General features: G+C 31.9%; 1 protein-coding gene across 1 annotated transcript in view; it reads right to left on the bottom strand.

Moving 5' to 3' along the window:
- LOC139523060 (uncharacterized) overlaps positions 1 to 21,386 on the bottom strand; it is a 305,106-nt gene that overhangs the window by 98,768 nt on the left and 184,952 nt on the right. The window contains exons 110-118 of the mRNA XM_071316817.1: positions 19,581 to 19,784; positions 19,019 to 19,048; positions 18,588 to 18,617; positions 16,381 to 16,578; positions 14,254 to 14,457; positions 12,005 to 12,034; positions 11,391 to 11,420; positions 10,236 to 10,265; positions 9,444 to 9,641 (exon numbers count right to left, since the gene is read on the bottom strand). Of these exons, the coding sequence (XP_071172918.1) occupies positions 9,444 to 9,641; positions 10,236 to 10,265; positions 11,391 to 11,420; positions 12,005 to 12,034; positions 14,254 to 14,457; positions 16,381 to 16,578; positions 18,588 to 18,617; positions 19,019 to 19,048; positions 19,581 to 19,784 (954 nt within the window). The remainder of the gene's footprint in view (positions 1 to 9,443; positions 9,642 to 10,235; positions 10,266 to 11,390; positions 11,421 to 12,004; positions 12,035 to 14,253; positions 14,458 to 16,380; positions 16,579 to 18,587; positions 18,618 to 19,018; positions 19,049 to 19,580; positions 19,785 to 21,386) is intronic.

The raw sequence follows: 21,386 nt of genomic DNA, 5'->3' as shown, positions 1-21,386 counted from the left end.
CGGGTTGACATTTCTGTCATCGGGGATAATATTGAGATAAATGGGATTAAACTGACCGTCAAAGATGTCTAAAGAAGCACATCTTGAGAACTTTAACATAAATAAGCCATACTTACCAAAATTACTCTATATTAATAAACCATATATATGTCAGTGAAATTTCACAATGATTACGATAAACAATTTTGATACTGACGATGATGCTGGTCACGGTTAAATTGGCGCAAAAAATATTCTTACTCCTATTGCTTTACGTAATAAAGTTTGTATAGAATTGAATTTGACTGAAGTTCAGCATACAAAAAAACGTGGATATGCAGAAGCATGACAATATAATACTGATAAAGTGTGTATATATTTCTGTAAACGAAGTTGCCTGTATACTTCACTTGAGCGAAAGGATATCTCTATTTGTGAATCGATTTATTAACCCTTTGAACCCAAGGTCGAAGTTCAAGATGTTTACATATTAACGGAAATTTTTTGGGTTGCTTTTACATCATTGAAGCCATCTATTTTCATTGCGGGGTTTCACATATTTCAAATGGAATTATAGAAAAAATAGAATGTTGTTAGCAGAATCAAAACAAAAAATGATGAACACTTGATTATTTTTAGCAATACATAAATTGGATTGAGGGTCTGTGTATTCACCTTATTTGTAAAACTCTCCTTAATTATTCCTGTGAAGCGTGTGCTTTACATCGACGCCACAGTGCTTCAACCAATCAGGGAATTATTTGGGGCATTCGACCTATTCTAACTCAGATTTTTGCACATTTTAATCCAAATTATAGAAAAATGGAATATTGTTAGTACATATAAAATAGAAAATGATGAATACTTTTAGTTAAAGATGAATTGGATGGGGGTTCTGTGTATTCACATTATTTGTACAACTCTCCTTACTGATGCCATATTTTGGAATTTCCATGACCTACATGTATATGGTTCGCGAAAATTAATATTTTTATATATATTATAGTAATTAAACTTCAAAAAGTAAATCGGTTCGATTGAAGTATTATACGGCGGCTTCACTGTTGTGCCTTTAAAATACACCTATACTGCACGTACAAATTATGCTAGAGGAAAAACGATGATTTTTCAGTGTTATTTTCAACCCTTTTCAGATGCATAAAGCATTATATTTAGGACTATTTGGAAATGCCCTTAAATTGTATGAAGATCAAGAATAACTGTATTTACCAATTTCATTCACAAATTATTTCTAGAACGGGTTTGTTGTGACGCCTCCGGGTGTGGGAGCTTCTCGCTGCATTGAAGACCCATTTATAGTGGCCTTCAGCTGTAGTCTCCTCTATGGTCAGGTTGTAATGGGTCTTTCCCGCATAAGCAATTTCACACAGCAAAATATTATATAATGAACATGTTGACTTTTATATAAAGTTTCTTTAATAAGGGAGTTTATTAGTAAATTGAGTTGTTTTTGCATCACTTAAGTAATTACATGTAACGAACTAACATAGGTCCAAGTAATGTGCAGTGGCTGATCCAGGGGAGGGTTTTCAGTTGGAACCGCACCTTTTTTGGGGTGATCAATGCATTTGAATGGGTACATGGTTGGACCCCCCCTTTTCACAAAATGGCTGGATCCGCCCCTGATATGTTTCAGTTTAGATTAGAGTAACTGAGACAGATCCAACCATTTTTTAAAAGGGGGACCTCATCCAGGATAAGCAGAGGCGGATTTAGTAATTTTTCAAAAAGGGGGACCTAATGTAAATTGAGTTTTTCGCATCACTCACTAAATAACATAGGTCCGAGTAGTGTGCAGTGGCGGATCCAGCAGGAGGGTTCCCGGTTGGAATCGCCCCTTTTGTGGGGTGATCAATGCATTTGAATGGGGACATGGTTGGACCCCCCTTTCAAAATGGCTAGATCTGCCACTGATGTGTTTCGGTTCTGGCTTGATTAGCTGAGACAGATCCAGCCATTTTTAAAAGGGAATCCTAACCCAGGATAAAGGGTCAGTTCCAACTGATATCCCTATCCAAATGAATTGATCGTCAACAAAAAAGGGAGGTTCAACCTCCGGAATCCCCCCTCCCCTAGATCCGCCACTGACCAGAGACTTAATGTGTACAAACCTGACGTAAAATTATGTACTATTGAATAATAAATAATATCACATTACCTCCAAAAATCAATAACTGTTACAGTACATTTCACATGTTTCAATAATCCAATGTTTATGTAAGAAGTTCCCGCGCAAATGTCATGTGTTATCGAAACGAGAAACACAAAAGAATTGTAGGTGCATGTTGCCATTCGCATTCCGATTAATTTACACAGTTCAATAAAATATATATGCTAACATTATCTACATTGGTTTTGAATTTAGTTACTAGATCAGAAAAATGATTTGTTTCGTGAGACAACACAAAATAATATACATATTAACTCGACACTTAATCTAAAGGTCCCTACAACAAAATGGGACGACCAAACAGATTTCCCAATTTTGATAAAGGTGAAATATGTAAAACAAGAATTGTGCACTCTGGAATAAGATCATAAATAAAGCCCTATATAAAGTGTAAACCAAAAAAAATAATGTATGAAATCATTGTCTAATTACATCTGCTTGCATAATAATATTGAAGTTGAAACTAACAACGATCACGTGTAACCTGTCAACCCCTGAAAAACATAATATTGTCTCCTTGACTACTTCCGCAAACCGTGGTCTGGTAAAATGATATATTGTTATAGTGTATGTTAACTAGTATAATTCATGTACATGATATAGTTTGGGATGCGATGAACGTAATTGATAATTTTTATGCCGATACTTATGCACTGTAAGGTCGTTTGCCTTTTTCTATATACTAGATTTATTAATAAAAATAACATTGGACAAGACATACATATATACATACTGATGATTTTTTAAAGTCCATACTCTTCATTTAATACATGATAAAAACATCTTTTCTGTTTAATGGTTGATTATTAAAGAAGAGAAACTATGATAATTTAATTATCGCATATTATTCCTTAACATTCGTTATGTTTGTGGTCTTTGAGTAAGACCAAGTTTGTTTTTTAATGAGAATTTAATTTCATCCATTATTTTATATTCTTTTTTTGTTTATTTCATGCCTTAACTATGGACGAATTTTTGACGAGCGCTAAGAATGGTATTCACCTACGAAAGAACTTTCCCCATTGAAGGACATGTGCAATAAAGCGTGATATCAACAACTTACATATACTTTCATTTGTCAGCGGTATGCCATAAGTCCGATAATACAAACATACGAATATTGATGGGTTGCTGTTTCACTGACATTAATGACACATACCTAATTTAGATTACAATTTTTTTCAGAAGTGCGAGTCGTATCAACATTGACTAACCAAAGCCTAATTTTACTGTTTTATAAATACAAATTTACAAAATACGACTTCGATCAGCATTTTGATACACAACTGGACCCTAGTTACAATGAAAGCTCAAAGCACCTATTGTTATACCACCATCTCTTTAAAGTTGACTATGTCGTTAATTGTCTAGGACTCTCAATACTTAATTACAGCACTTAGTTTTAGAGGAAGGAAAACAAAACAAACAAAGACTTCTGCCGCAGTTCATGGATGGAATGGTCCTATTAGTACCCGTGATTCAAGGATTGAAGTCAAATACGTTAATGGATTTTTACAGCTAAAAAGAATAAATTTAGTATCAGAACTTTATACTTCAGCTGTTGCTGGTCAGTATTACCTGACAAAACATTATGATCTTTATTTCATTCCATTACAACTGTCTTGTTTTGGGTCAGCATCGCCTGCCAAAACATTTTATGATTTTTATGTCTTATAATTACAACTGTCTTGTTTTGGGTCAGCATTGCTTGCCAAAACGTTTTATGATTTTTATTTCTTATAATTACAACTGTCTTGTTTTGGGCCAGAATTGCCTGCCAAAACGTTTTGTTATCTTTATTTCTTATAATTACAACTGTCTTGTTTTGGGTCAGCATTGCCTGCCAAAACGTTTTATGATTTTATTTCATATAATTACAACTGTCTTGTTTTGGTCAGCATTGCCTGCAAAAACGTTTTATGATCTTTATTTCTTATAATTACAACTGTCTTGTTTTGGGTCAGCATTGCCTGCCTAAACATTTAATGATTTTTATTTCTTATAATTACAACTGTCTTGTTTTGGGTCAGCATTGCCTGCCAAAACATTTTATGATTTTTATTTCATATAATTACAACTGTCTTGTTTTGGGTCAGCATTGGCTGCCAAAACGGTTTTTATCTTTATTTCAGAAATAAAGATAAAAACCGTTTTGGCAAATTCACATAATTTCAACCGTATTTTGTTTTGGGTCAGTATAGCCTGCTAAAACGTTTGTGATCTTTATTTCATACGATTTGTGTCTTTATTGACGCCCTCCTGCCGATGCTGTCTTTACACATTGTTGGGGTGTCAATGGGATCATTCGATAGGCTACCTTAAAATTATTTTTTAATTTCATGGCTCGGTTTAACTTCCTGTATGTATACATGAATAGTTTGTTAAGCATGTTATGGTTTTTAATGTTGCCTATCTAATTCATATTAATTATTCAAATTATATATATAAAAAGACTTGATGGTTTATTCCAATGTTGTCTTAATGCAATGGTCTTTAGAGGTAAATCCATCACAAACCAAAGTTTTTATATTAATTTAACTAAACTGGTTCTTAACTAAATTGGATTTTTCTTTTGGTTAAATGTTTATAGTATGTGTCAAAAGCTATAAATATTTACTCGGTTAAAACTTACATCTTTTAACTTTTATCGCAATTACGGTACCAAAAATATATGAAACATCACCTAAAGCTGGAATATTATATTTTTCATTTAGCAACTTTATTTACTACCATACAATATAAACCTTTTAAATGTATTGCATTGGAATAACAGTTTGTTAAAATAAGTTCTGTAGCATGCCAGGAAGAAATGAATTTATTTTATGTAAGTTTTAAGTAAGTTTGGTGTATTCCCCCCTTTTTATACTGATATTATTGATATAAATTATTACTATAAATATTGAATGGTGATGTTCACCAGTCATTAAATTTCTAAAAAGCTGTATATTAAAAATTGTGACTAAAACTTTTCTTTTTACCGTAACATGAGTTACGAAAATTATTTCTATAGTCTCATATCAATTCGGATCACAACAAAATTAACTGAGAGTTAAATAAATAAGGTTTACACTAAATACTTATTTACTAATTTCAATTTAAAAACGTTTACCCTATGGAATTCACCCCGCCACACTATGTATGTATGTGCCTGTCCCAAGTTAGGAGCCTGTAGTTCAGTGGTTGTCGTTTGTTAATGTGTTACATTTAAGTTTTTCGTTTGAATTGTTTTACATGGTCATTTTGGGGCCTTTTATAGCTGACTATGCTATATTGGCCGTGCGATGACCTATAGTCGTTAATTTCCGTGTCATTTTGGTCTCTTGTCTCATGGGCAATCATACCATCTTCTTTTTATATTTATACATTTTCGATTGAAAAATGTCAAGTGTAGTATGAGAATCCTTTGCTTATGATCCCTTACAGAAATAGTCAGATATAAAACTTCGTATTTAGGAAGGATCCAGGGCTTCGTAAAAATGAACTTTAGTTTTGTTTGAATTTTCACTGGCCGGAATAAGATTTACACCTTTAATCATTTTTACCAGTAATATCTTGGTATATGATAATATGAAATTTTAATATTTCTGCTAAATGTGGAAACGTTTTACATAATAAAGTGATATGTGTTTGATGTACATGTATGTGAATGTATTTTTTTTTCTAGTCATATATAATTGTATTCACGTCGCCAGAGTCCTCGGGTGGGGGATCCGCTCTTTCAGCCTTAGAGTGGATTTCAGATCCACTCTTTCAGCCTTAGAGTGGATTTTAGATGCACTCTTTCAGCCTAAGAGTGGATTTGTGGCAGATTTTTCTCCCCACCTTTGCTATTCTTTGTCATTTATTCAATTGACATGATATTAGTTGATGTAATTTCGTATTAATTATGTATTATTATTTCATATCAAATATGAACTTTTATGTCAAATGTTTTATTTGCAAAATGTATTTTTTGCATTTTATGATTTTGAATAAATGACCTTTTTTCGTCAGTTTAGTTTTTATATCAAATAGCAAATCAAGCTCAGACTCTGGCTTGTGTATACATAGTATGTTTATGATATCTAGCTGTCTGTCTTAAATTTCTTTTTTAGGACAATTGAAAAGTAACCGACAACAAGTTGTTTTCAGAGTAGCCTTATGTTGACTTTTCATTGATTGATTTATGGTTGATTATTTAACATCCGGTGGAAAATATTTCAGGCATATTCAGGACGCATACATTTCAACATTCAGATAACTAGTTCTAATACCCCTCTCCCTATTATAATTTTGATTTAAGACAGTAAAATCGTCTGATTGAAATCAAATCTTAGTAGAAATGATCAAACTAGAATTTCAATGCATTTGAGTGATACCTTTTCAGAAACTGCTGACATTAATCTACCTTATGATCAAATAAAAAATAGGTGTCTTTCGCCTTATTTTTTTTGTGAAATTAGATCACAAAGTTTGTGCGACAAAAAGTTGGAAAAAAGCATTGCAATAATTGCCGATGTTTGGTAAGGATATTCTTATACAGACTCCATTTTCAGAAAACGACATCTGTAACACGAATAAATTTTAAGCTACCTCTTTACAAGCAGAACCAGAAAGTCGCTACTATGTATTGGCTTCCGAAGCTGCACAAAACACCTTTCAAATATAGATTTATTTCGTCTTCAACCCATTGTTCCACTTCTAATTGTCTATTCTTCTTACCAGTACACTTGGTACAATCAAAAACCTGATAACAAATTGTTCAACTAAGGCCTTTGAAAATAGTGGAATTTATTACTTTTGGAGTGTCAAATACTCGTTGGAAGTTCTTGACAAATTGCATGCTTATATTGGTAATTTTGAATCTGTTCAGTTTTGATTTTTCTACCCTCTATACAACATTGTCCACATTCTCATTAAGAAAAAATTAACACCTAATTAAATGAGCATTTAAAAAGTCAAAATGTGAATATATATGTGTAAACTCTTTTAGATCATTATAAGTAGCAATAAACAAAAGCACTATGTCAATTGGACATGCTTTGATACTATATCTGCCCTTGATATTTTACTAGATATCTTTTTTGTTCGCCTTGGAGATTCCGTACATCGTCAGGTTTTCTGAATTCCAATGGGGACTTACTGTGCACCACTTATTTCGGACCTGTTTTTGTATTGCTATGAGTTACAATGTATGACAAAAATCAGCAAGGACCCATTGAAACAACATCTGATACAAACAATACTTTTAGATATTTGGATAATATATTGTCTCTCAATAATGACGACTTCAGTATATATACAAAAGAAATTTATACTGTTGAACTTAAGATAAAAGAGATGATTTTTCATTTCCTATCGTTAGTTATCCATTTTTAGATGTGGACTTCCCTTGTCACCATCTTACGGTGTTTACATATCTCAACTTGTACGATTCGCTCGTGTATGTAGCAACGTTTAAGATTTTAACAAGAGAAATTTATTTATTACTGAAAAATTAATGCACCAGGGTTTTCGATATCACTTACTAAATTTTATCATCGGTATAAGGACATCATTCGTAAATATAGCTCAACATGCATACTTCTTATACGTTCAGGTATTTCACATTCAATCTTTTATGGTAATATGCTTTATAAAGCACACAAATGTCAGTATTTACCTCAGAAACTAGCAAAACTTTTAGATAAACTTATCAAGTAGGGATAAAGTTACGACACGGTTGTCAGGTCATTAAAGATTGCATATTTTGGCTTTAATACTGATTCACTTATAGGGTCTTTGTAACACATTTATTTAAAAAAACAGTTGTTGGCATGACACGGGTTCTCTCTCATTTATGTTATAATGGTATGATAATAAACCCCTAACGGAAGGGATTGTGCTTGATATTCATATGATGAAGACATAATCTTTCAATCAGTTTAATTGAAGTTTGAAGCTGGCATGTCAGTTAATTGTTAGTAGTCTGTTGCTATTTATGTATTATTGTCGTTTTGTTTATTTTCTTTTGTTACATCTTCTGACATCGGACTCGGACTTCTCTTGAACTGAATTTTAATGTGCGTATTGTTATGCAATTACTTTTCTACAGTGACTAGATATATAGGGTAGGGTTGAGATCTCATAAACATGTTTAACTTCGCCGCATTTTTGCGCCTGTCCGAAGTAAGAAGCCTCTAGCCTTTACTAGTATTGTATTTTGTTTAATTTTAGTTTCTTGTGTATAATTTGGAGTTTAGTATGGCGTTCTGAACTAGTACATATATTTGTTTAGGGGCCAGCTGAAGGACGCCTCCATGTGCTGGAATTTCTCGCTGCATTGAAGAGCTGAAGGTGACCTTCTGCTGTTGTCTGTTTCTATGGTCGGGTTGTTGTCTTTTGACACATTTCCCATTTCCATTCTTAATTTTATTTTTATGTCATGCAGAAAACAGCCTATATTACATACATTACATAATCTTGATATTCATATAAACCCCCCAAGAAGGTTATTTTTATCACCAGCTATCCAAAAATGAATTTTATTGCACGCTAGTTGTCATATTTGAACAATAATATTTCCTAGTACACGGATATGCCCCTTCCACACTATCATTTTCTATGTCCAGTGGACCGTGCAAATGGGGTGTAATCTCTTATTTGGCATTAAAATAAGATATTTTTTATTATACGGAACATGTGTAATAACTTTCAAGTTTATTGGACTTCAACTTCATCAAAATCTACCTCGACCAAATCTCTTGAAACTTGAAGACGACAGACGGACGAACAGACGTTCGAACGGACGGACGAACAGAAGCACAGACCAGAAAATATAATGCCCATAAATGGGGCATAATAATCCACAGGGGCAAAAATGCGAAACTTCACATTTAACTTAAGAGTGCTACCTTACACAGATTGACCTCAACAACAAAACAGATCGTACTATAATTAAATATGACTTTTTTCCTTGCAAAGTAAAGCAAGGCTTTAGTTAATAGAAAAGTTTCTATTCCAAGACAGTATTTTATCTTATTATCAATATCCTGAATTAAACAGAACTTTTTAGAAGGTGATTATTTTCGATGAAGGATTATTTATCATATGATATTAAGTTTTTTCGAAAGTTTACAAAAAGTATTAAACCTAAAATAAATTTAGTTCACAGTTTGACAACTACAGAATATCATATAAACAAGTCTTAAATTGTGTATCATTTTAAAATAATTTTTAAAAGTAAACATTCTTATTTATCACACGTCAATTAATTTTGAATCTTATCACGAGTGCAATTTTTCGGACTTCTTACCACAGCAATCTTTTCTGTTAATAATATTTATCTGTTTTACGTTGACTGCCTTCCCCAAATCAACACTCCAATATGCATTGTTTTGTTTTTTTGTGGCTGTAAACGTATTTTCCTCTCCATCAACTGCCTGTGAAGCAGCATATTTTGAATGATATGTTGAACTCTGCGATGCTTTTCTTCGTAGGGCATAGTTAATTCCTGAAGGAAATTAAAACATTTACAAATTAACATATGCATATATGCTCCAGTTGGAACAGTATTTCAGAATTTACATTTCATATCATGATTTCCAGAGTTTCTGCTTATAAGAAGCAGTACAACCAAGAGTACCGATATGTTTCGAATGTCGTAACCATTATCGCGTCCATTTTATCACATTTACATTTTATATCTCAACTGGTATAGGTGCAAATTTCTTGCCTGGTGCATTTTTGAATTCGAGTGTCACTGATGGGTCTTCTGTAGACGAAACGCGCGTCTAGCGCAAATATAATCCGGGTATCTATGCTGAGTTTGTTTATAACCACTGGTCGATACCACTATCATACATTTTTTATATCATGATATACATTTATATTTCAAAACTATTTTGTTCTGTAAATTCTTTTAAAAACTAAATGAATGACTTCTTGTGAAAAACAGGTATTGCTAGTTCTGTCTTCTATGTGGTTCATATTTATTTCTTCCTGCTCCCTTCAATCTTTTAAAGTGTGACCACTATTATATTATTTAATACAGAATAACAGTAATAAAATCAGTTAGTTGATCTTATGAGAGAAACTAGTATCTTACCTTTTGGTTTTGCAGGAATTACTTTTTTCCCTAAAATATAAGAGCAAAGATTTCAAGTCCAAGCAGAATTGTCAGTATCTTGCTTTCGTATCTAAATTGTCCATGCAAAAATTTAGCAGATAATTCAAACTACACACAGATTGGCGTTTAAACATGAAATTTTAGGGTATAAATAGATGCAATCATGTTGATATTGTTGTAATTATTATAACTAAGTAATAATAAGAGGCACGTTGTTACAAAAACGATTTCTTAATTTTTTTTTAATTTTTTTATAGATTTTACATGAGTTACTGAAATAAAAAAACATGAACTAAGGATTTGTTATTCATTGTTTATATACTGGATGTTATATTTCAAAAAAAACATATTCCAAAGTAAAATAGCAAAGCTTTTAACGTTATAGGTACAAGTGTTCCCTTTTTTCGTTAAGTATTAAATTGATGAGAAGCGTTGATTTGAATCATACGCAAGCCTTCTAATAAAACAATACTTGTATCGAATTTTATCTTATGATTTAATTTCGTAACACATGCAGATGTATCTTCTTTTTCTCATCTTCAGAAGGAGCAGATCTGCCTATGTAATCAGTTAAAACCTACTAATAAGGGAACTGTTGACCATAGTTGACCATAGTTGTTTAATTAGTAAAATTGAGAAAAAATGTTAACAAGAAGCAAATAGGCACAATCTACATTATCATTTATTGACCAATCAAAGAACATCAAAATGTTGGCCTGCATTTGAATAACATAATTACATATCAAAGGTTAAAACAGACCCATCGATATAAAAGTTTAGTTAACCAAACATGATCGGATATGTTACGGACAGAAAATTTGATTTCTTAATTTTTCCTTATCATTGATGGATGTACATCTATCAAAAATACATTTCTTTAAGATTCACATAATTTTTTAAACCAAATAAATTAAATTTGCTTGTTATGAATTAAGGCATTTGGTAAAGATATGTTTTTCCTAATCAATATGCATTTTAGTCTTCTTTGTTGCTAGTTTTGTCTTTTTATGTGTTATATATTTGTTTCTTTTTGCTTACTTCAATTTTTTAACTCGTGCACAATATAATTGTTTTCAATACAAAATAGCGGTTATATATCAAAAGTTGGTTCAATGTTAGAGACTCATATCTTACCTTTTGGTTTGGCAGTTTTTACTTTTTCCCCTAAAATAAAGTGCAATAATTCTAAATTTTTCAAAATGTATAAAATAATTACAAATAATTCATGATTTTTTTTAATTTCATGCAGTCTGACTCAACTTGGATTATAACCTTCTATTCAAAAGTAAAAACACAAAAATACTGAACTCCGAGGAAAATTCAAAAAGGAAAATTCAAAATCAAAAGGCAAAATCAAAAGGCAAAATCAAAAGTCAAAACACACCAAACGAATGGATAACAACTGTCATATTCCTGACTTGGTACAGGCATTTTCTAATGTAGACAAGAGCAAGGACTTGACTATCTATGCAGCATTTTTATAGCGGGTATACATGGTTTTAGCAAACTTATTTTTATTATGTAATTTCTTTTGAAAACTAAACAAACGACTACTTGGTAAAAAAAATCGACAATGTTGGCTGGCCTCTAAAAACATGTGTTGCTAGTTTTGTCTTTTTATGTGGTTCAAATTTATTTCTTCTTGCATCTTCGATTTTTTCAACGTGAGACCAATATTGCATTTTTTATTACAGAATAACAGTAATAATAGCGGTAAGTTGATCCTATGATAGAAACTAGTATCTTACCTTTTGGTTTTGCAGGAATTACTTTTTTCTCTAAAATATAAGAGCAATGATTTAACGTGCATGTGTATTTGATGATATCATGTTTCCATATTTAAATTGTGCGTGCAAAATTTTTACTGCCAAAAAAACAGCATTTTTACAGTGTTGTCTCCCCTTACAAGATGTATATTTAATCGAATTTTTAATCTAATTTTAATCATTCAACCTATTCTATTGAAGCTAATTTTGAAACTAGTTTTGTCAAACAAATACAAAAAACATGATACTTTTCACCAAATACGTAAATAAAAAGGGATTTCCCTCCATGGTTATTTTGAGTCGGGGAATAACCCCTACTTTTTTTTTATACGAAACTGTTAGCATTATAAAAAAATACAATGCTATTTTCAGTGTTTTGTACAGGTTGTCTGTCACTGTGCACAACAGTTAAACATAGAACTCAAGGCGATAAACCAGCGAACTCCAGGTCAGAAAACACTGTCAATTATCCAAACATATTATAAACACTGATCTGTTTTCATACTTGTTTGAACTCTAAATAAATTTGATTAATCAAAGTGATCTAAAATTACTAATGGAAAGATTGGAAGGAGTATGTGTATATTTTTACTCATAGTTTACTCTTCCATAGCATTGGTAGGGGACAACAAAAACTTGCTATATAAACACTATGGCATACTTGTTAGTTATATTACTATTGATTTGTCAATTTTATGTGTCCATGTTTAAATTGTTAGTGCAAAAATTAGCAGATAATTAAAACTAAACAGATTGGCGATAAAACATGATTTTTTTGGATAAATATATAAGGTCATTAGTTTTTATCGTCTAATACCGGCGTCACACATCAGCGTTTAGCTCCGACGTACGCCGGACGTGTAAAAAAATCATGTCTATCCGCTAGTAATTTTGGATGCATTCAACCTGTCAATCGTTCCTTTAACGTGTTCATTGTATTGGGCGTACGAGAAACGTCTGTTTGGCGTTCAAGAAACTACGTTGGCGTATGTCTGTCGTTTGTCTTATGTAGATGAAATGCACGCTACGAAGGAAAACAGCTTCTTGAACATATTTGAAACGCGTCCTGGTCGTGTATTGTACGTTCTATTTTGGGGTGTTTGTTACAAACACACCCGCATACGTTTTAGTTAAAGTTGAACGATCTTGAAGCGTATACAACGTGCCTTAAACGTTCTTCAAATTTATCTGTATGGCGTTAAACGCGCTTGTAGCGTATGTATAACGTGAGTGTAGTGTGCAGGTATATGCTAGACACACGCTTGAGCTGGATAAACATTTTTATGCTGCTTAAAAAATTCCTCAAGTTGTAGCGTTCGCCAAGCGTATTTCGACGTACTTCAAACTTATTTAACGCGCGTTTAACGATTGCTTAGCGTTCCTCTGACGTGCAACTAACGCATAACAACTTTGCCTGTACGTTTGGTGCACGCCGGTCTGTACGCCAATGTATGACGCCGGCATCAATTGTTATTCATTAGTCATTTCTTGACCTTTCATAGTTTAAACAACGCATATTGTTTTTTTCTTCTTATTGTCGAAGGCCCTATAGTTGTTAATTTTTATATCCTTTGATTGAAATATAGTTCCCTGCAAATGATAGGGAGTTACTCTCGAGTTGCTCACATTGATGTAATAGTTAAAAATCCTGCAGAAAAGATGGAATAACCAAAAGGAATAAAATACAGAAATACTACGTATATGTTATTTAATGCCATCAGTTGTATTTCTCAAAAGTTATATTGCATTTATATATATGCTCCTTACAGATCAACGATTGCTGTTTAACCTTCCTGGGTGATTGTTTTGTTAACTCTTTTCTTTTCATTCACATATAAGAGCCAGTCAAAACTTGAAAAAAACTTCTTCTTAGATAAAACTATTTAAAGATAAAGCAGTATTTTGTTCCTCAATGCTCTTTGTACTCTTTTGGCTTTATAACAATTTTGTTCTTAGCGTCACTGGTGAGTCTTATTGAGACGAACGCACGTCTGGCGTCTTAAATTATAAACCTGGTACGTTTGGTAACTATTTAGTTCATTTTAACTCAACAATTTTATAACAATTTTTTGTTTTTCTTGGAAATCATAATCAACGTACTTTTTTAAATTCTTTGTCCCAAATTTAAGCAGCAAAATTAACGGGTTTTCTGTTTTCCCTTTATCAATAAAACGGATGTCAGTACAAACATACAACCAGATAGATTTTTAAATAAATCTTTAAATGTTTACCTGTATGGCCTATCACTTGAACTTCTGCCAAACTAAGATATCCCTTTCCGCTTCTCAAAATTTTCACATAGCGGCCTGAGATTGGAGTCTTGCATGTTAACACTATGAATTGTCCATTTTTACCAGGTCCTTTAAAATTACTACAATGTTCCATCTTATAAAGATTTTGTCCAACTGTAACCACTATATTCCTCAGTCTATTACCTAAAAAGATATCAATATGAAGAGTATAGACATTGTTCTTCAATCTTCAATTTGTCTGTGCCAATCCTCATATCACCGATTGTATAGAAAATAGTAAGTACACTCTTATTAATCAAACACTTTTCAGTATCGAAAATGTTTTAATTAAAAAAGACAAATTATTTTGTTTTTTGTATAAAAGTATATACATATCAAAAGGGTTTGCCAACTGGAAGATCAAAACCATATTCTAAAAAAACTCCATTCGATCATCAGGTTTCGATCTAGTTGATTTCTCCAATGTGTTATTAGAAAAATATATATACTTAAAGATCGTTCTGTATTAAACAGGTAAAGTTTTCACAATGAAGGATGAAACAAAGTAGACAATTTCACAATTTAAAATAATGGAGGCCTTTATCAAGAAGTGCGATCCAATAAGGATCAATTTGATTTGGTCTCTAGAACAAAAGCAAAAGTAGGGCAAATACCTGCTTTTCGCTAAAAATTTAAACAATTGAATTACATCTTTATATTGGGAGGGCAACGCAAATGCAAAATTTGGCTTTAAATTGGACTGTATATTAAATCTGAACCAATATTTACGATCTAATAGATGCACATTTTGATACACTAAACATTTTGTTTGTTTAACTGTTTATATTCTAAAAGTGCTAAACTTCAAAGGTATGAGATATACTACGTAAATAGTATACCAGTTTTATTCACGTTTAACTCCCATTTAGATCTATTTCCTTCTAAATAAAAAAAAAAAAAAAAAAACACCAGCCACACACGTGCACCGATATAAATCGTCATAAAAAAAATGGCGAGACACACATCCTCACAAATAACTACAGTGGTTCACGCATATGGCTAAAGTCGTTACAGGCAAGATCTGCCAAAACATTACTATATTTAGTCAAAACTATCGTATGATTGCTCTTCAAATCGTCTTATATGACATCATTGCTGTTGTTATACGCCAGAGCTTACAAATTTGTTATTTATTAGATATTTTACATTTTATATCTTTCTTCAAGTTAACACTTGAATAGCATAAATTAGATAACATGGAATTTTAGGACCAAACTCTTCCTATATCAAAAGCGTGTATTTTTACAAATGGAAAACTCCGATTTTTTTGAACGTTCTCTATCCATATTTCTTTTTGAGAAACAATTATAAAGCCACATTCAACAAGTGACTTTCAGAAAAGCCTTAATTTTACTGATCATTGGTTGATTTCTTGTGAGCCATTTAACATCCATTCGAAAATATTTTAGGCATATTCAAGACACATACATTTCAGTATTTAACGAACTGTTAGATGGTTAGTTTCAATACCCCTCCCCAATGTAAGTTTTGATTTAAGAGAGTTATATCGTCTAATTAAAATAAATTCTTAGAATGAATGATTTTAACCGTCGATCAAGTGACCCGAAAAATCAGCAGGTATCGTCCTCTTTATTCACTTAATCCATATGGCCCAAAATTCCAGAAAGGTTACAATTTCATATACTAGATCATGAAACCGCTTTTCAAATTTCATTCCTTTTTTAGTATCTTGTTTTCTTGATATTAAACAGAGTGACCTCATAAACAAAATAGATCGTTCTTTTATGAAATGTGACTAATATGTGAAATATTTTCTCTCAAGACAGTATTGTATTTAATTATATATATCCTGAAATTTAAAACAGTGTTAAAGGTGATTTTTTTATGAGCGGATTATTTATTATATGACATAAAAAAAAACTTCTAAAGATATGAAATCAGTACTAAACTTAAATCAATTTAGTTGAGAGTTTTATGATTAACATATTATCATATAAACGTGTCTATTAAAGTGCATTATTTAAAATTTAAAAGTTAACACTCATTTAACACACGTCAATTCATTTTGAATCTTATTACAAATGTACTTTTCTTCTGACTCCTTACCACAGCAATTTTTTCTGTTAATAATATTGATCTGCTTTACGCTGACAGTTTTCCCCAAATCAACACTCCAATATGGATTGTTTTGGTGCTTTGTGTGTGTAAACGTGTTTTCCACTCCATCGACTGCCTTTGAAGCAGGAAATCTTGAATTGTGTGTTGAACTCTGTGATGCTTTTCTTCGAAGGGCATAGTTATATCCTGTAGGAAATTAATACATTAAAAAATTAACATACGTACATGAGCAGCACAACGGGTGTCACATGCGGTGCAGGATATGCCCACCCTTCGACCACTTGATTTACCTCCAATCTTTTGAAGGTGCTCGTCTTACTCAGTCTCAAGTCTTCGATAAAGTTTTTTTACTATGACAATGTCAATTTCAATGTCCCTTTGATATCTTTCGCCTGTTTTTTTTTACCAGACACAAGCTAATGAATGAATAATGTTATTTCTGTTGTATTTAAATAGAATGCATCACTACATTAATAACTATCATTATCTTCTTGAATATCTGATATGACTGTTCAATTGATGTCAAATACAGAAAAGAACATGTTACAATTTCAGATTTGTTTACTGGACTAGTATCACGTTTTGCTTATACATCGTTTGCATCTATATATATATAACGTAACATGATCATTCTATTTCTCAACACATGCGAATGTATCTTGTTTTCTTCTTTTTCTGATACAGCTGTTCTGCCTTAGTAATCAATTAAGGACCTGCTATTAAGGAAGTTGTTGACCATAGTGGTTTCGATAGTAATATGGAGAGAAAAAAGATGTTAACAAGAAGTAAACGAGCCCAATGTACATGATGATTTATTGATAATTCAAATAACATCAAAATGTTTGCTCACATTTAAATAACACAATAACATATCAAAGGTAAAAACAGACCCATCAATACAAAGTTTAGTTTAAGCAAGACATGATACTAGGATTAACATTAAATGTCTTTCACGATCCGGTACCAGAGCTTTCACGATCGTCTCGCATGTACTTGACCACCGTTAGATATTCTTTCACGATCATTTCTCTCGTTAAACCGAATGACACCGTGTGATAGGATAGGTGACATACAATGTCTTAATGTTCTTTGTCGTTGATGGACGTACATTCACCAATTATATGTTGAATACATATGGATAATTTAATATAAATCATATAAAAATGTTTAAACCAACCTATAAATGATTCATTATTTTGTCTGGAGGAGAACCAAAATTGCAATTATATTTCAGATTACAATCGAACAAATCGAGATATTTCCAAATATTCAAACTAATTTTAAAAAACAACATGCATGCAATTTTATTTTTAGATTTGAATGCAACAAACATATTTTACATGTTTTAATTGCTCATTTTAAAAGATGACTTTTAGTGCGACATTTCCGCAATGTTTTCAATTGAAACTCCTTATGTATTTATATAAATTGTGAACGTTTTGTATATCTTCAAATGTATTTAGCTATGTTAAAAGACTTGTATAATGTAAAATCATACCAATACAAATATCTTTTCCTTCTGAAATTCATAGATCTCCACTGGTATACGTGCAAATTGCTTACCAGGTTTATTTTGGGATTCGAGCGTCACTGATGAGTCTTTTGTAGACGAAAGGTACGTCTGGCTCAAATATAATCCTGGTATCTGATGAGTTTGTTTATAGCCACTGGTCGATGCCACTGCTAGTGGAATTTTAATTCAATGAGGGTATCACCAGCCCAGTAGTCGTGTAGTCAGAACATCTGTATTGACTTGAGTTATCATTGATTTGTTCATAGTTATAAATAGATTGATTACAAAACTTGGACGTTTTGAAATGCTACGGCTTTTCTACCTTAGAAATAGATAACCACAGCTATATTTGTCAAAACTTTTAAATATTTTTGGTCCTCAATGTTTTCATTTTCGTTCTTTATTTTGATTCGAGTGTCACTGATGAGGGTGTTTTTTTAAGACCAAACGCGCGTCTGAAGCTAATGTAAAACTTCTGTCCTTGAATCTATGATGTGTTTATTTTCTAATCAATATGCATTGTAGTCTTATTTGTTGCTTTTTTTTGTCTTTTTATGTGTTTTATATTTATCTCTTTTCGCGTACTTCAGTTTTTTTTAAGGCGTGTACAATATAGTAGTTTTCAATATAAAATAACAGTAATGTACAAACGTTGATTCAATGATAGAAACTTATATCTTACCTTTCGGTTTTGCAGGTTTTACTATTTTCCCTAAAGATTAAAGAGCAGTAATTTTGAATTTTACAAAAGGTATACAAATAAATCAATGATTTTTTTTTTTATGCAATCTGTCTCAACTTTGATTATAACCTTCAATTTATATGTATAAAAAAATAAGGAATTTACTATATATGCAACATTTTTATTGCATGATAAACTTTTTTTTATGTCAAACCTAATTCCATTCCATAATTTTGTTTGAAAACTAAACAAATGATTATAAAGTAAAAAAAAACTCAATACCATTAGCTGGCCTCTGAAAAACATGTGTTGCTAATTATTTTTCTTGCTCTGTTCATCTTTTTAAAGGGTGACTAGTATTGTATTTTTCGATAGAGAATAACAGCAATATTAGCAGTAAGTTGATTCTATCATAGAAACTAGTATCTTACCTTTTGGTTTTGCAGGAATTAATTGTTTCCCTAAAATATAAGAGCAATAAATGTAAGTGCATGCAGATTTGTCAGTTCATGTTTCCATATTTGAACTGTACCTGTTAAACTAGGAAGTAATTTTAACTACTCAGACTGGCATTAAAACATGATTTATTTTATAAATACATGAGGCCATTAGTTTATCATGTGAACTGTTATACATATGTCATTTCAGGACCTGTAACAGATGACTATGCGGTATTTGCTTTTTTTTCTCATTGTTCAAGGATGTATGGAGACTGTAGTTGTTAATTTTAAAACATGTCTTTTGCTCTGCCATGGGGAATTGTTTCTTTGTCAATCATCCATACCACATCATTTAATTGATATTTTTTTATACATACATATGTCAGCTTTTAATCCAAAGACTTATATATTTTCCCCCTATTTTCGGAAAAAAATTGACTGGAAAATTAAAGGATTATCTATTTTTGTTTAAATGTCAACTGAGCCAAAATTAGCAAGAAACAGAGAACCAGATAGATGCTAGTTTTTCAAAAAAGAATATCTGAATTTGTACCTGTATTGCCTATCACTTGAACTTCTGCCAAACCGAGAATTCCTTTTCCGCTCCTCAAAATTTTCACATATCGGCCTGCGATTGGGCTCTTGCAAGTTAACTCTATAACTTGACCATTTTTACCAGGTCCTTTGAATTTACTACAATGTTTCATCGAATTAAGATTTTGTCCAACTGTAACCGCTATATTCTTCAGCCATTTGCCTGAAAAGATAGCAATATCAAGGGTATCTCATTGTTCTTCAATCTTCAATCTGTCTGTGCCAATCATCATATCACCGATTGTATACAAAAAAGTTACTCAGAATTCATAATGAAGGGTGACAATTTTAAAATTACAAAAAAATGAGGACTTTATGTGGAAGTTTCATAAGAATCAATTTAATTTATTCTCGCAACATTATCCAACATAATGACGCCCTTTGACGCCACCCCCTTTACTCAATAATGACGCCTTTTGATGCCTCTGTGCAGGATCTAAGTTGAAACGCTTTGTCTACGAAAATGCTTTATCAATATTATATATCAATGAAATTTGTATCAATATGAAAAGTATATTCCTGGTATTATCTGACTAGAATTCATAAAATATGTTACAATATTACTTAAAATATGACGATTTTATTTGTTTTTTAAATAGAAACTCTTTCGAAGTTTTTGTTGGCAACCAAGTTTGATAACACTGACATTGTCACGCGAATGACAATGTCAGTGTTATCAAACTTGGTTTGATTTTAATACTAGTTATATGCAATGCGTACGATAGTTAACGTTAAAATTGATTTTCTATTGATAAAAAATGTATATTCAAAATCTTCAGAATGTTCACTCCATCTTGAGAGATTACTGCAACAAAATTTTTCAAAACTGTTCAAAAAATCAGAAATTTAATGAACAACGCGGAGATATGCACTCGAGTCCACACAATTTTTTTCTTACCCATTATGGACAGAAATGTAGCAATTTGAATATAATCCCAGTTACAAGATACCAGTCCATTACCCACGAATTAAGTCCCTTAAAAAATCTACCTTCCTTTAAAGGAGATATATATCCAGAGATGAAATTTATGATTCACTCGGACGGTGAGTGTGTTCATTGACTGTCATACCACATCTACATATTTATTTACAAATGAATCAACGTCCTTTTTTTCTAAAATCTTCTGTTGATTAAAAAAAAAGGAGTGAGACGCAAAAAAATAACTGATAGAATTGAGAATGGAAATGGGGAATATGTCAAAGAGACAACAACCCGACCAAAAAGCAAATAACAGCCGAAGCCCAACAAAAAATTCTTCAACCAAGCGAGCAAAACTCCCGCACCCAGAGGTGGGCCTCAGCTGGACCTTTACTAAAAAAGTGTAAAAGTTGAGTGAAAATGGACGTCATACTTAACTCCAAAACGTATAAATGAACTTATATTAAAAAAACATACAAGACAAACAAAGGCCAGAGGCTCCTGACTTGGGACAGGTGCAAATCTCTGTGGATGTAGAAGAAGAAAATGTCTAAACATTGGGTAAAGGTTATTTTATTTTTTTAGTTAATGTCTTGTTTTTGGGGGAGGGGAAGAATTTGACTTTAAAGGAAAATATCTAATAGAAAAAATAATGCTTTATCTTAACAATTCCAATTGGAATGAATTGCACAGCAGGATATCAACATAGGAAAAAGTTTAATACTAGATTTCAGGATTCATGTTTCTTTTTCAAGGGGCCTTTTCTATGAGAAACAGGCAAATGCATAATAAGCAAGTATACAATAACAATGTCAGAATTCAATTAAAAACAACAAAAACCAGATG

The sequence above is a fragment of the Mytilus edulis genome, chromosome 5 (assembly GCF_963676685.1).
Source record: "Mytilus edulis chromosome 5, xbMytEdul2.2, whole genome shotgun sequence".
Taxonomy (NCBI): Eukaryota; Metazoa; Mollusca; class Bivalvia; order Mytilida; family Mytilidae; genus Mytilus; species Mytilus edulis.
Note: the sequence above shows the minus strand (reverse complement) of the source record. Positions and strands in the feature narration are given on the sequence as shown.